This window comes from Budorcas taxicolor, chromosome 7 (assembly GCF_023091745.1).
Source record: "Budorcas taxicolor isolate Tak-1 chromosome 7, Takin1.1, whole genome shotgun sequence".
Taxonomy (NCBI): domain Eukaryota; kingdom Metazoa; phylum Chordata; class Mammalia; order Artiodactyla; family Bovidae; genus Budorcas; species Budorcas taxicolor.
Window position 1 is genome coordinate 16,380,033 of NC_068916.1, and position 11,477 is coordinate 16,391,509.

Below are 11,477 nucleotides of genomic sequence, written 5' to 3' on the forward strand. Positions count from 1 at the left end.
GAATCATCATCTTCACCCCAACCTATACCTGAGCTGCCAGCCCAGGGAAGGGCACCAGGCAGGGGACACAGTCACATGACTGGCAGTGCCAGCAGCTGTATCCCAGCCCTGCCACCCCGGCCCTCAGGGATGCCAGCCCCTGGGGTACCTGTGACCTGCCGTATCACACATGCAGGTGTTCACGTGGTTCCCTGGCAAGCACACTGCCTTGCAGGTGTTAACTCAGAGTCTTCAGACAGGCAGGTGCCACTCTGACCCCCACCCTAATCTCACAGGTCCCCTGGGTGCCTGGAAGGCAGAGGAAAGGGGGAGAGTGACCTGGCCCAGCCTCCTAACCCAGAGGGAGCCCCCCAGATGGACAGGGCAAGGGCTCAGCTGAAGGCCAGGTGGGGTCCTTGTGTCCTGTGAGATCCTGAGCAGCCCCACACCCCAGCTGTTGCCCACCACGTACCTTCTTTGTAAAAGAACAAAACATGGTTGAAACCACAGGCTTCAGGGCCTGTAAACAGGACCCTTCATTGGCTCTTCCAGGGGCCAGTGAGTGAGGGGCAGGCGTGGGCCGCCCACCACCTACCAGTATCACCTGAGGCCACACACGTACATGGCCTCTCAAACCCCAGACTGGAAACAAACTGGTCCCTTCTTGCCCGCTGTGCTTTCACAAGCTGGGAGCCTCAGGCATCTCCAGTGATGATGCTCAGAGCCCTCGAAATGCCCTGAATGGACGACGGCAGCCCTGAGTTCACGCCGTGGCTGTGAGATGCTTCGCCCACAACAGGCAACCCGTGATGCCTGGGAGCTTGAGCCCCAGGCAGGGCCTGGCAGAGGAGGCAGCATCCACAGCCAGCCAAGGGTGCCCACGCCCGCGGGTTGGGAAGGAAGGACCACTCTCTGTGGCTTAGCCTCGGGGTCAACAGGCTGCGTTTGCAGCATCGGAGGGGAAGGTGATGGGAGGTGGTGCTTCCTGCTGCAGCTCCAGCCCACAGGCTGAACCCTAAATAAGACCCGGGGGTGCCCCCGACCGCTGGAGAGAGAGGGCGTGAGAATAAGCAGACAGAGACACAGGGCTTAGGAATCAGCTCACATCTGACCTGCTACCATCACCACCTCATTTAATTGATCCTCACTTCACATTCCTCAGGCCCAACCTGGCTGCCCTGCTCGCCTTTATTGCACACAGGACTCTGGCCTGCCAGGGGCCAGTTCCTCTGCAAGTGAGTCTTCGGGGTCTTCCTGTTCCACCCCTACTGAGGCAGCACCTGGGGGACCTCAGCCCCCCAAGCCCACCCCTCTGGGGGCTGGTACCCCAGACTGCTCTGGTGTGTCCTCTAGCCACACCGTCCTCCCGGCACCTGGCCGTGATCTGCTGGATTAGAGACCCGCCCCTCCCGGGCAATCACGCTCCACGGGAAGGGCCCCTGTTGGGGTTCTGGCGCCCCTATCCATCAGGGGGTGGCACTGGCCTGGCCACCCGCCTGGACTGCCTGGTACACGCTGAGGAGCGACGAGAGGGTGCCCAGGAGGCCCACCAGCCACTGGGGGAAGCGGCCGGCCCACAGGACACCCGGGGGCAGCCAGTGCACTGCGTTGGCCAGGTCCGCCAGGTTGCTCAGGAGGGTCAGTACCTCTGAGCAGATCTGGGTCTCCACGGTCCTCCGCTTGCCCCGGGTCAGCCGGCTGTGGGAACAAAGGGCAAGGAGTGCTGGGGAGGGCGGAGGACCGGCAGGCTGCGACCATCACATCCACCAGAGGGAGCCCACAGTGGGAACCAGAGTCTCAGGTCCACCGGCGGGGGGAGGGGGAAAGAGGAGGGGTGAGCAGCTTCCGGGCCTGTGCTGGGCACCTGCTTTACCCTGCATTCTTTCCCAGGATGAGACAGTGACTGACCTTTGTCCTCAGGACACTGACTCCACCTCGGATCATCCTCCCAGACCTGGGCCCAGCCGTGAAGGCTCAGCCCTGGAGTCCCAGCTCTGCCACTTCCTGCCTAGGGTCCCCCAGCTAGCCTCAGTTTCCCCATCTGTAAAAGAGCTCCCATCCCCCAGGGGGCCGCAGCAATGCCCCAGTACCTAGCACACATCAGCCCCCACCCCCACCCAGCAGAGCCTGCACGCATGGGGCAGGGCAGTGACAGCACCTCCTTGACTGGGCAGACCCGCCAGGGACCCTGGCTTGCCGGAAGAAGCCTTCTAGAGGAACCGTGGACGACGTACCTGGTGAAGGCTTCCGGGGGTTTCCTCAGCCTGTGTCTCAGTTTCAGGACCATCCACAGAGACCTGCAACACCACACAGGATGGGGTGGGAGCAGCTGGGTAGGGGGTCACCAGGTAAATGGGGTCCAGATGGGTGCAAATCCTGTCCACTCCCTCCCTACACAGACACACCCTGGACACTGGCTGGGCCTGTCTGAAGACAGTCTAGACAACCTTCTGGGTCCCCAGGGCTGGATCTGTAGGCTGGGGAAGCAGCCACCAGATGGGCATCCTCCAGTGCTCCCTCCAGCCTTTGCTCCCTGCAGCCTGGGCAGGTGACTCTCCAGCACCCTGGGGCCTTAGGAGCCCCTGGTCATGATGTTGTTCAGTCGCTCAGTTGTGTCCGACTCTTTGTGACCCCATGGACTGCAGCACACCAGGCTTTTCTATCCTTCAACAGCTCCTGGAGTTTGCTCAAACCTGTGTCCATTGAGTCATGATGAGCACACCCCAAATGCTCCCCAGCCCCCATACCCTTGCTCACACCAAATAGAGACACGATGGGAAAACTAGCTGCTCTAAAATGAATGGAGGACTTCCCTGCCTGCCAATGCTGGGGACTCGGGTTCAATCGCTGTTCCAGGAAGATTCCACATGCTGAGGGGCAGCCCAGCCCGTGAGCCAACTACTGAGCCCACGCGCTGCAACTCCTGAAGGCTTTATAGCACCTAAAGCCCTTTCTCCACAAGAGAAGCCGCTGCAGTGAGAGGCCGACCACTGCAGCTAGAGTAGCCCCCACACAGCAACGAAGACCCAGTGCAGCCATAAATAAGGGAAATTTTACATAGATAAGAAGCACCCAAAAAGGTATTTAATACAAAATAACATGAATGGAACAGGCAGAGCATATTCACCCTAAAAATAGGATTTTTAGGGCAGCGGAAATACTTCAGTGGTGGATACACGTTATCGTACGTTTGTGCAAACTCAAAGTGCAACACAGAGCGTGAGCCCTGACGTAAACCACGGACGTGGGGTGAGTATGCCATGTCAGCGTCGGTTCATCGACTAACACATGTCGGGCTGTGGTGCCATGTGGATGGTGGGGAAGTCTGTGTGTGTGTGGTGGGTACCTGCGAAAACTCTGCTTCCGGTTCAGTTTTGCTGTGAACCTAAAACTGCTCTAAAAAATAGTCTATTTAAAAGAAAAAAAATTAAGGGAACCAAAGCAGCCCTGAACGCAGGAATGGGAAGTCTCTCGGGGCCACAGGTCACAGGGCGGCCTCAGAAGAGGCTGTGGCCTCAGAGCACCCGGAGCCCACGGGGTGGGGGCGGTGCTGATGGAGAGACAGGGCCGGCTCCATAACAGCCACCGAGGCTGTGAGGGGAGCCGACGTCGAAACGGAGCCGTGTCCCTGGACCAGGAGAGCAGAAACCAGTGAAAACGTAGCACAGCGTCCAAAACAGAGGCCACTGGGACTGACGTGTGCGCTGCCGCTGCTGCTCAGTCGCTCAGTCATGTCCGACTCTGCGACCCATGGACGGCAGCCCGCCAGGCTCCTCTGTCCACGGGATTCTCCAGGCAAGAATACTGGAGTGGGCTGCCATGCTCTCCTCCAGGGGATCTTCCCGACCCAGGGATCAAACCCACATCTCCTTCTTGGCAGGTGGATTCTTTACCACTGAGCCACCTGGGAAGCCCACTACTATATATGAAGTAGATAACTCATGAGAACCTCAGTTCAGTTCAGTTCAGTCGCTCAGTCGTGTCCGACTCTTTGCGACCCCATGAATCGCAGCACGCCAGGCCCCCCTGTCCATCACCATCTCCCGGAGTTCACTCAGACTCACGTCCATCGAGAATGTACTGTACAGCTAAGGAACGCAGTGCTCTGTGGTAAATGGGAAGGAAATCCAGAACAGGGGGTGCATGTATAGACACGGCTGACTCACTCTGTGACACAGCAGACACTAATACAACAGTTTAAAGCAACTAAACTCAAAAAAAAAAAAGTTTTGTTTTTTAAATCAAACACTGGGGAAAATCGCCAAAGTATAAAGAGAGAGGGGCTCTGGGTTGGATAGCGGGTACCTTGAATCTTCCACTTTGGGGTCTGCTCATTTTCCAGACCATCTACAGTAAACATATCACTAGGGTGAGGGAGAGACAAGGGCTACTGGACATCAGTGTACGCCCAGGGACAAGGGACAGCAGATGAGGGCACTGGCCCCCCAACCTCGAGGTCAGGGGCTGCCCCACATCCCTGCAGGGATCTAAGAGACCTTTGCCCCCAGGAAACAGGGGCACTGGAGGTCCTGCTTCGCCCATGCTGTCTGGGCCAGGGGGCTCTGAACAAACCCACTCAGCAAATTGGCAGAGGGGAAGAAACCATTAAAGTTTTAGAAACCTTGTGGTTTGTGGAAGCATGGAGCCAGTCTGGAAACTCCCAGCTACTTCATCTGAGGTTTGCTGATGACAATGCCAGCAGGACCTGGGGACCCAGGGAAAAGCAGCCACGCCAGCCACTTCTGTCCATGCCCCTCAAGTGATTTTCTTCTTCCTGGGTCTGGTAGGCACAGTCACGGGCCCCCGACCCCAGAGATTCCCACAACCTAATCCCCAGGCTTATGATGTGAATGTGTTCCCTTCCACAGCAAAAACGACTCTGCAGGCCTTCCCTGGTGGTGCAGTGGATAAGAGTCCACCTGGCAATGCATGAGACACAGGTTCGATCCCTGGTCTGGGACGATCCCACGTGCCTCAGAGCAACTAAGCCCGTGCACCACAACTACGCAAGCTCTCATACCTAGAGCCCCGGCTCTGCAACAAGAGAAGCCACCACACCTCAGAAGAGAAGCCTGCACCCCACAACAAAGAGGGGCCTCCGCTCGCCACAACTAGAGAAAGCCCGAGCACAGCAACAAAGACCCAGCACAGCCAAAAAATAAGCGCATAAATTTTTTCAAAAAGGAATTTGCAGATGGAATTGAGTTAAGGGTGTGGACATCAGAGATGATCTGGGGTAGGGGGTGTCGTCACAGCGGTCCTCAAAGGAGGGAGGAGGAGGCTCAGAGTCAGAAAAGGATTTGTGGCAAGAGACGCGGAAGCTGGAGTGACGGACACGTTTCAAAGATGGAGGGAGGGGCTGCGAGCCGAGGAAGGCGGGCGCTTCTGGCAGCTGGGGGGCTTCCCAGGCGGTGCCAGCGGTAAAGAACCTGCCTGCCAGTGCAGATGTAAGAGAAGCAGGTTTGATCCCTGGGTCGGGAAGATCCTCTGGAGGAAGCAGGGCACAGCAACCCACTCCAGGATTCTTGCCTGGAGAATGCCATGGACAGAGGAGCCCAGCGGGCTACAGTCCTTAGAGTCGCACAGAGTTGGACACAACTGAAGCGACTTAGCACGCACACACGCACACTAGAAGCTGGGAAGGCCGAGAACAGACTCCCTCGGAGCCCCTAGGAGGAACACAGGCCTGCCCACGCTTGGATGTTAGCCCACTGAGAGCCATTTTGGACTTCTAACCTCCGAAACTGTTAAGATGATTGATTTGTGTTGCCAGAGTCAGACACGACTGAGCAACTGAACTGAGAGCTGCCAAGTTTGTGGGAATCTATTTCAGCAGCTGCAGGGGATGGACACAATGAGGGATGACAAGAGGCGGAAAGGCAGGAGAGGCCAAGACAGTCCCACCCCTGCCCCCCAGCCCACCTGCCCACCCACCCAGGTGATGTCAGGGGCTCCCTTCCAGTCTCCTGATGGGCAGCAACGCTACTTACCTAGCAACCCCCAGGAGCAGGGAGAGGCCCCAGAGGGTGGTGCTCAGTGTCCACCACCGGGCAGAGTCCACGTGGAGGATCTTGGCGTCGGCAGCCCAGGCGACATGCTCACAGGGGTAGTAGAGCTGGTCGGCCAGGTTGCTCAGGATGGACACGCAGCGGACAAACACATCCTCCTCCTGCAGGAATGGAAGAGAGTGGGGGCTGGGCCATACCAGGGGGCAGTCACAGGGCAAGGTCCGGCCAGGCAGGTTGTGGCTGGCACTGTGGGAGAAGAAAGGCCTGATTTCTCAGTGTGGTCACCTCTGCCCAGTAGAGCAGCTGGTCTCAACTCCACCACACTGTGGGATCCCTGCATGTGTGTGCTAAGCTGCTTCAGTCGTGTCCTCTTTGCGACCCCATGGACTGTAGCCCACCAGGCTCCTCAGTCTATGGGATTTCCCGGGCAAGAATACTGCAAGTGGGCTGCCATTTCCTTCTCAAGGGGCCCCTCCTGACCCAGGGATCAAACAGTTGTCTCCTGCGTCTCCTGCATTGGCAGGAAGATTCTTTACCACTGCACCACCTGGGACACCTCAAGGGATGCCTGGGGAGCTTCACAAACCCCCACTCAGCCCCCAGTCCCAGGGGTTCTGCCTCACCAAGGCTGAGGTGGGCCCTGGCACCAGGATTTTTTTTTTTTTAAGTTCCCGGATGATTCCTGTGGAGGACAACCTGGGATGCCCTGCATCAGGGCATTCCTAGTTCCTGTGTATGGGTCTCAGGCTCAGGACCCTGAGGGGGGCAGGGGAGGGAGCCCTGCAGAGAACCCTGGCCAGGCAGAGCGGCTGGCTGGCCTGCTGGGTTGCCACACACCCAGTGCCAGCTTGATGCAGCCACAACGCTCACTGCAAGGCTTGGGTCACCTCCCCCCAGATCAGACAGGGGCAAGCACCTAGCAAGGCAAGGCCGGTTGAGGCTGTAAGAGCCTTTCCCTGGGCCCCAGAGGCCCCCTCCAGGCCTCCAAGTTGGCCCGGTCCCTGGCCAAGTCCTTCACTTCCCTGCCTGTAACCGTGTCATCCTCGCTGCCTGCCGTACCCTTCCCCTCCTCTCTGTCTTCCCTGTCTAGCCCTCTCCTTCCTGTTAGCCAGCTGTGGTCCTGCCTCCCTCTGGGTGCTGAACCCCACTCCAGCTCCCCCATCCCATCTGGGACCTTCTGGGGTGTCCCGGCACACTTCATCCCTCTGTGAGGATGGGGCTCACTCCACCGGTGTTTTCTGAGAAGTTTCAAGACCTGGGGCCCTATGCTGGGGAAGAGGCAGGAGCAGAGGGCACTCAACCAAAGAGGGTTCTTGTTCTGGCTAAGGGATATACGAGATGCAGAGAGCCACCCCCCCGCCACATAGGGACTCAGGGGAGTCTTCACAGAGGAGATGGTTGGGGGGGATAGTACAGGGAATATGCCCTCATCAAAGAAGCTGGAGAGATGGGTGTCAACACAGGAGGAAGGCCCAGGCAAACCCTTGAGATTGGGGATAATCAGCCTGTGGGCACTAGGGCGGGATGCGGGGGCATCTGAGCAAGTGAGTCTGGGAGGAGACCCCCGGAGGGTCGGGGGAAGGGCAGGGCAGCCCAGGAAGGAGGCATAACTCACCCCATTCCCTGGGAGAGCAAGATCACATTCCCTGCTGCCCCCTCCCCAGGTGAGGAGCGTCACTCTAGACCCACTGGTGACATGATGAGGTTCTGTTGTATCTGCAAGATCTTGTAAATAATCTACGTGTCCAAGGGGACTCGTTCAGTAAGTCACCATCCGGCCCATCCAGCTATACATGTGTACCCTGAGGCCCTAAAGAAGGAAGGAGCTTCTTTTGGTTTTTGTTTTTTTGCCAAGGCACATGGCTTGAGGGGATGTTAGTTCCCCAAATGGGGATTATACTCAGGCCCTCTGCACTGAAGGGGCCTCTCAGGCGGCGCAGTGGTAAAGAATCTGCCTGCCAGTGCAGGAGATGCAAAAGATGCAGATTAGATCCCTGGGCTGGGAAGATTCCCTGCAGGAGGAAATGGCAACCCACTCCAGTATTCTTGCCTGGAGAATCCCATGGACAGAGAAGCCTGGCGGGCTACAGAGAAGCCTGAGGACGCACTCTCCTGCGGCAGTGAAAGTGCTGAGTCCTAACTGCTGGACCACCAGGGAATTCCCAGAAGGAGCTTATTTTGGACTGATATGGAATGACCTCCAAGTTGCACCATTCCATGAAAAAACAAGTAGCAGAAGAATGTAAATGTCATGTAACTATTAACGTAAGCAAAGCACAGGTGCAGGAAATCTCATGAAGGAAACACAAGAGGCTGATAGCAGTGGCTGCCTCCGAGGAGGAAAACTGTGACCGAAGGGCCAGGAAGAAGACTTCTTAATTACACAGTCTTTGGGAATGAGCTAATTTGTTTAACTGAAATTGAAACGAGAATGTCTGATTGTCTCAAAAGAAAAAAGTAAAATTGAAAAAATAATAAACTGCCCATATTGTTGCCTTTGTAAAGGCCAGTCCATAAGATGCCAACTTCCCAGGGTCCGCATCCCCTCCCTGGAGCCCCACGCAACCCCGTTACCTCTGCCCCCAGGCCGTACTGCTTAGTGTAGACAAACATGGCCGCATCATCAAAGAGTCGCAGGACCATCCTGCAGTGGCTGAGCTGGGAGGACAGTGCCAACAGGCGCGTCCCCACTTCTGACCTGGCAGGACATTGTTCCACCAGGACCCCGCCCACCAGCTGGCAGCAGTAACCCAGCGTTCGGATCTGTGGGAAACCAGAAGCAGTCAGTAGGATTGAGCCGATCACCCCTGACCTGGCCTCGGGCCTCGGGGGATCAAACAGGAGGAACTCTCAATCAAACTCCCAACAGAAAGTTGAAAGATATTTGTAGGTGGGATACATGTAGACACATGACATCATTGTGCAAAAGGCTCTGTGAGATTGGATTGACAGGTATACACTATTGATACTATGTGTAAAACAGATAACTGGGTGTGTTAGTCGCTCAGTCATGTCCGACTCTTCGAGACCGCATGGACTGCAGCCTGCCAGGCTCCTCTGTCCATGAGGATTCTCCAGGCAAGAATACTGGAGTGAGATGCCATTCCCTTCTGCACAGGATCTTCCCAACCTAGGGACTGAATCTTGATCTCCCACATTACAGACGGATTCTTTACCATCTGAGCCACTAGGGAAGCCCCAAACAGATAACTAATGAGAACCTACTGCATAGCTCAGGGAACTCGAGTCAGTTCTCTGTGGTGACCTGAATGAGAAGGAAGTCCCGGATGGAGGAGATATATGTATATGGATGGCTGATTCATTCTGCTGTATGGTAGAAACTAACACAACATTGTAAAGCAACTATATATTCCAATAAAAATCAAGTTTTAAAAGAAAAGGCACTGTGGAGACTCAGGGCGTGCTGGCTCATGTCACTGAGTGGCACAGTCTTTGGAGACACGGGATGGGGATCAGAAAAAAAAACCCATATCTTACCTCCTAGATCCTTTTTCCCAGCAGGCAGGAAGGCTATTTGCATCTACCTGGCTGGACCAAAGTCCGTGGCTGGGTTGTGACTTAGGAAGGTGAGCAGGCCTCAACCCAGTGAACAAAAGGCTAATTTGTTTGCCTTACTTTAGTGAGAAGGAACCCAGTGGTGATTCCGGAATCAGTGGGTGATCCGGAGCATGGTGAACAGGGTCTGCTTCCCCACCCTTACATCTTTATTTCATCTGCTTTTCAGAAGTTGCTTTCTCCTGTTGTTTTATATATTATTTTTACTTGGAATTCCTTTCTGCACCTTTGTAAGGGCAAAAACACTGCATTTTAAGTCCAGCTTTCTTGTTGTTGTTTAGTCACCAAGTCGCCGCCAACTCTTGCAAACCCATGGACTGTAGCCCACCAGACTCCTCTGTCCATGGGATTTCCCAGGCAACAATCCTGGGGTGGGGTACCATTTCCTTCTCCAGGGAATTTAGAACCTGAATACTCAATCAGAGAGGATTTGCCTAGAACCTAAATGCCCAGCCACTGGTACATTCCCTGGTACAACTGGAATGCCTACCTGTAAGAGATTGATTGGGACAAGCTCAGAGTCTGACCTCAGCGGCCTGGAAGGAACAATCTACATGCCCAATCTGAGTTGAGCGGAAGGTCAGAACCTAAACATCCAGCCACGGGGAAAGCAGTGCAAAATCTTATATTCCCATATTAGGTTTCGACAACCGAGGAACTAACTATAGTGGCTTAGTCTGATCCTAAATGTCCAAACATGGGTTTGTTTGGCATGGGAATGTCTGGCCAGGCCGAACTTGCCAGAGCAACCTAAGTGCCCAACTTCAGGGGATTTAGTCAGAACTAAATCCAGAACTAAATGTCCAGCCCTAAAGGGAGCCCTGCCACATCCCAAATTCTCATACGACATTGTTGGGGACCAGCTTCAGTGGTCCGGCTGGATTCAAATGCACAAACGTGAGGATCTGGCTGGTACTGTGAATGTCCAGTCGTTTGGGGTGGCGGGAAGAACCTACATGTCCACCGCTAGGGGACAGAGCATCTGCCCTGGAGGGATCCTGAGTGACCCCGCCCCCTCTCTGGCCTCAACGTCCCGGTCTCTGGGTTTTGGCCGGACTCCAGGACCTCTGGCCTCGCTCCTTCCCAGCCTCACCAGGCGATCGCGACCCCTATAGGACTCCAGCGCCGACGCCAGATCGCTCAGGGCCACCATAGCGACTCCGCCGTGACGACACCGTGACGTCGGTTCGCCGCGCCAGGGGGCGAGCCCGGCGCAGGCCGGGCGGGGTGCGTTCCTGGGAGCTTTCTGCGCAGGCGCTGGCGCGACCCTTTGTCCGGGACTCTGCCCTTTTGTCTGCTTCTGGGAGCAATGAGGTTTGCCTCTTTGGGACCTCTACTTGTGGTTTCTCCTGGCCCTGTGCACCTAGGTGGACGGTCTGAGGTCGCTAACCATGTTTTCAAAGTTAACCAGTTACACACACGCACACATAAAGATTCCAAGCAAAAGCACCAACCTGTTTGCTGTGGTCCAAGAAGAAAGTTTTCTAATTTTTCTGCTTCACCCTTTCTGCGTTGTCGGCTTGTCTTTAGAGAGCATGGTTTGCTGTTATGTCCTGTAAGGCAGTTTTAAAAAGGGAACTTTGGGGAATTCTCTGGTAGCCTAGTGGGTTGGGACGCTCTGCTTGGACTACAGGGGGCGCAGGTTCCATCTGTGTTTCCGCGTGCCTGCGTGCTCAGTCGTCCGACTCTGCGGACCCCATGGACTCTAGCCCGCCAGGCTCCTCTCTCCGTGGGATTTTCCGGCCAAGAATACTGGAGTGGGTTGCCATGCCCTCTTCCAGGGGATCTTCTCTCTCCGTGGGATTTTCCGGCCAAGAATACTGGAGTGGGTTGCCATGCCCTCTTCCAGGGGATCTTCCCAACCCAGGGGTCAAACCCGCATCTCCTGCATCTCTTGCATTGGGAGGCGGATTC

At 55.8% G+C, this 11,477-nt stretch overlaps 1 protein-coding gene across 1 annotated transcript; it reads right to left on the bottom strand.

Annotated features, from left to right (window-relative positions):
* Nucleotides 1–1,445: 1,445 nt before the first annotated feature.
* PEX11G (peroxisomal biogenesis factor 11 gamma) lies at nt 1,446–10,716 on the bottom strand. Its single transcript, XM_052642534.1, has 5 exons — nt 10,657–10,716; nt 8,562–8,750; nt 5,970–6,148; nt 2,214–2,276; nt 1,446–1,677 (listed from the first exon to the last, which is right to left on the bottom strand). Exons 1-5 carry the CDS (start codon nt 10,714–10,716, stop codon nt 1,446–1,448), a joined length of 723 nt encoding a protein of 240 aa, XP_052498494.1.
* Between the last annotated feature and the right edge of the window lie 761 nt (nt 10,717–11,477).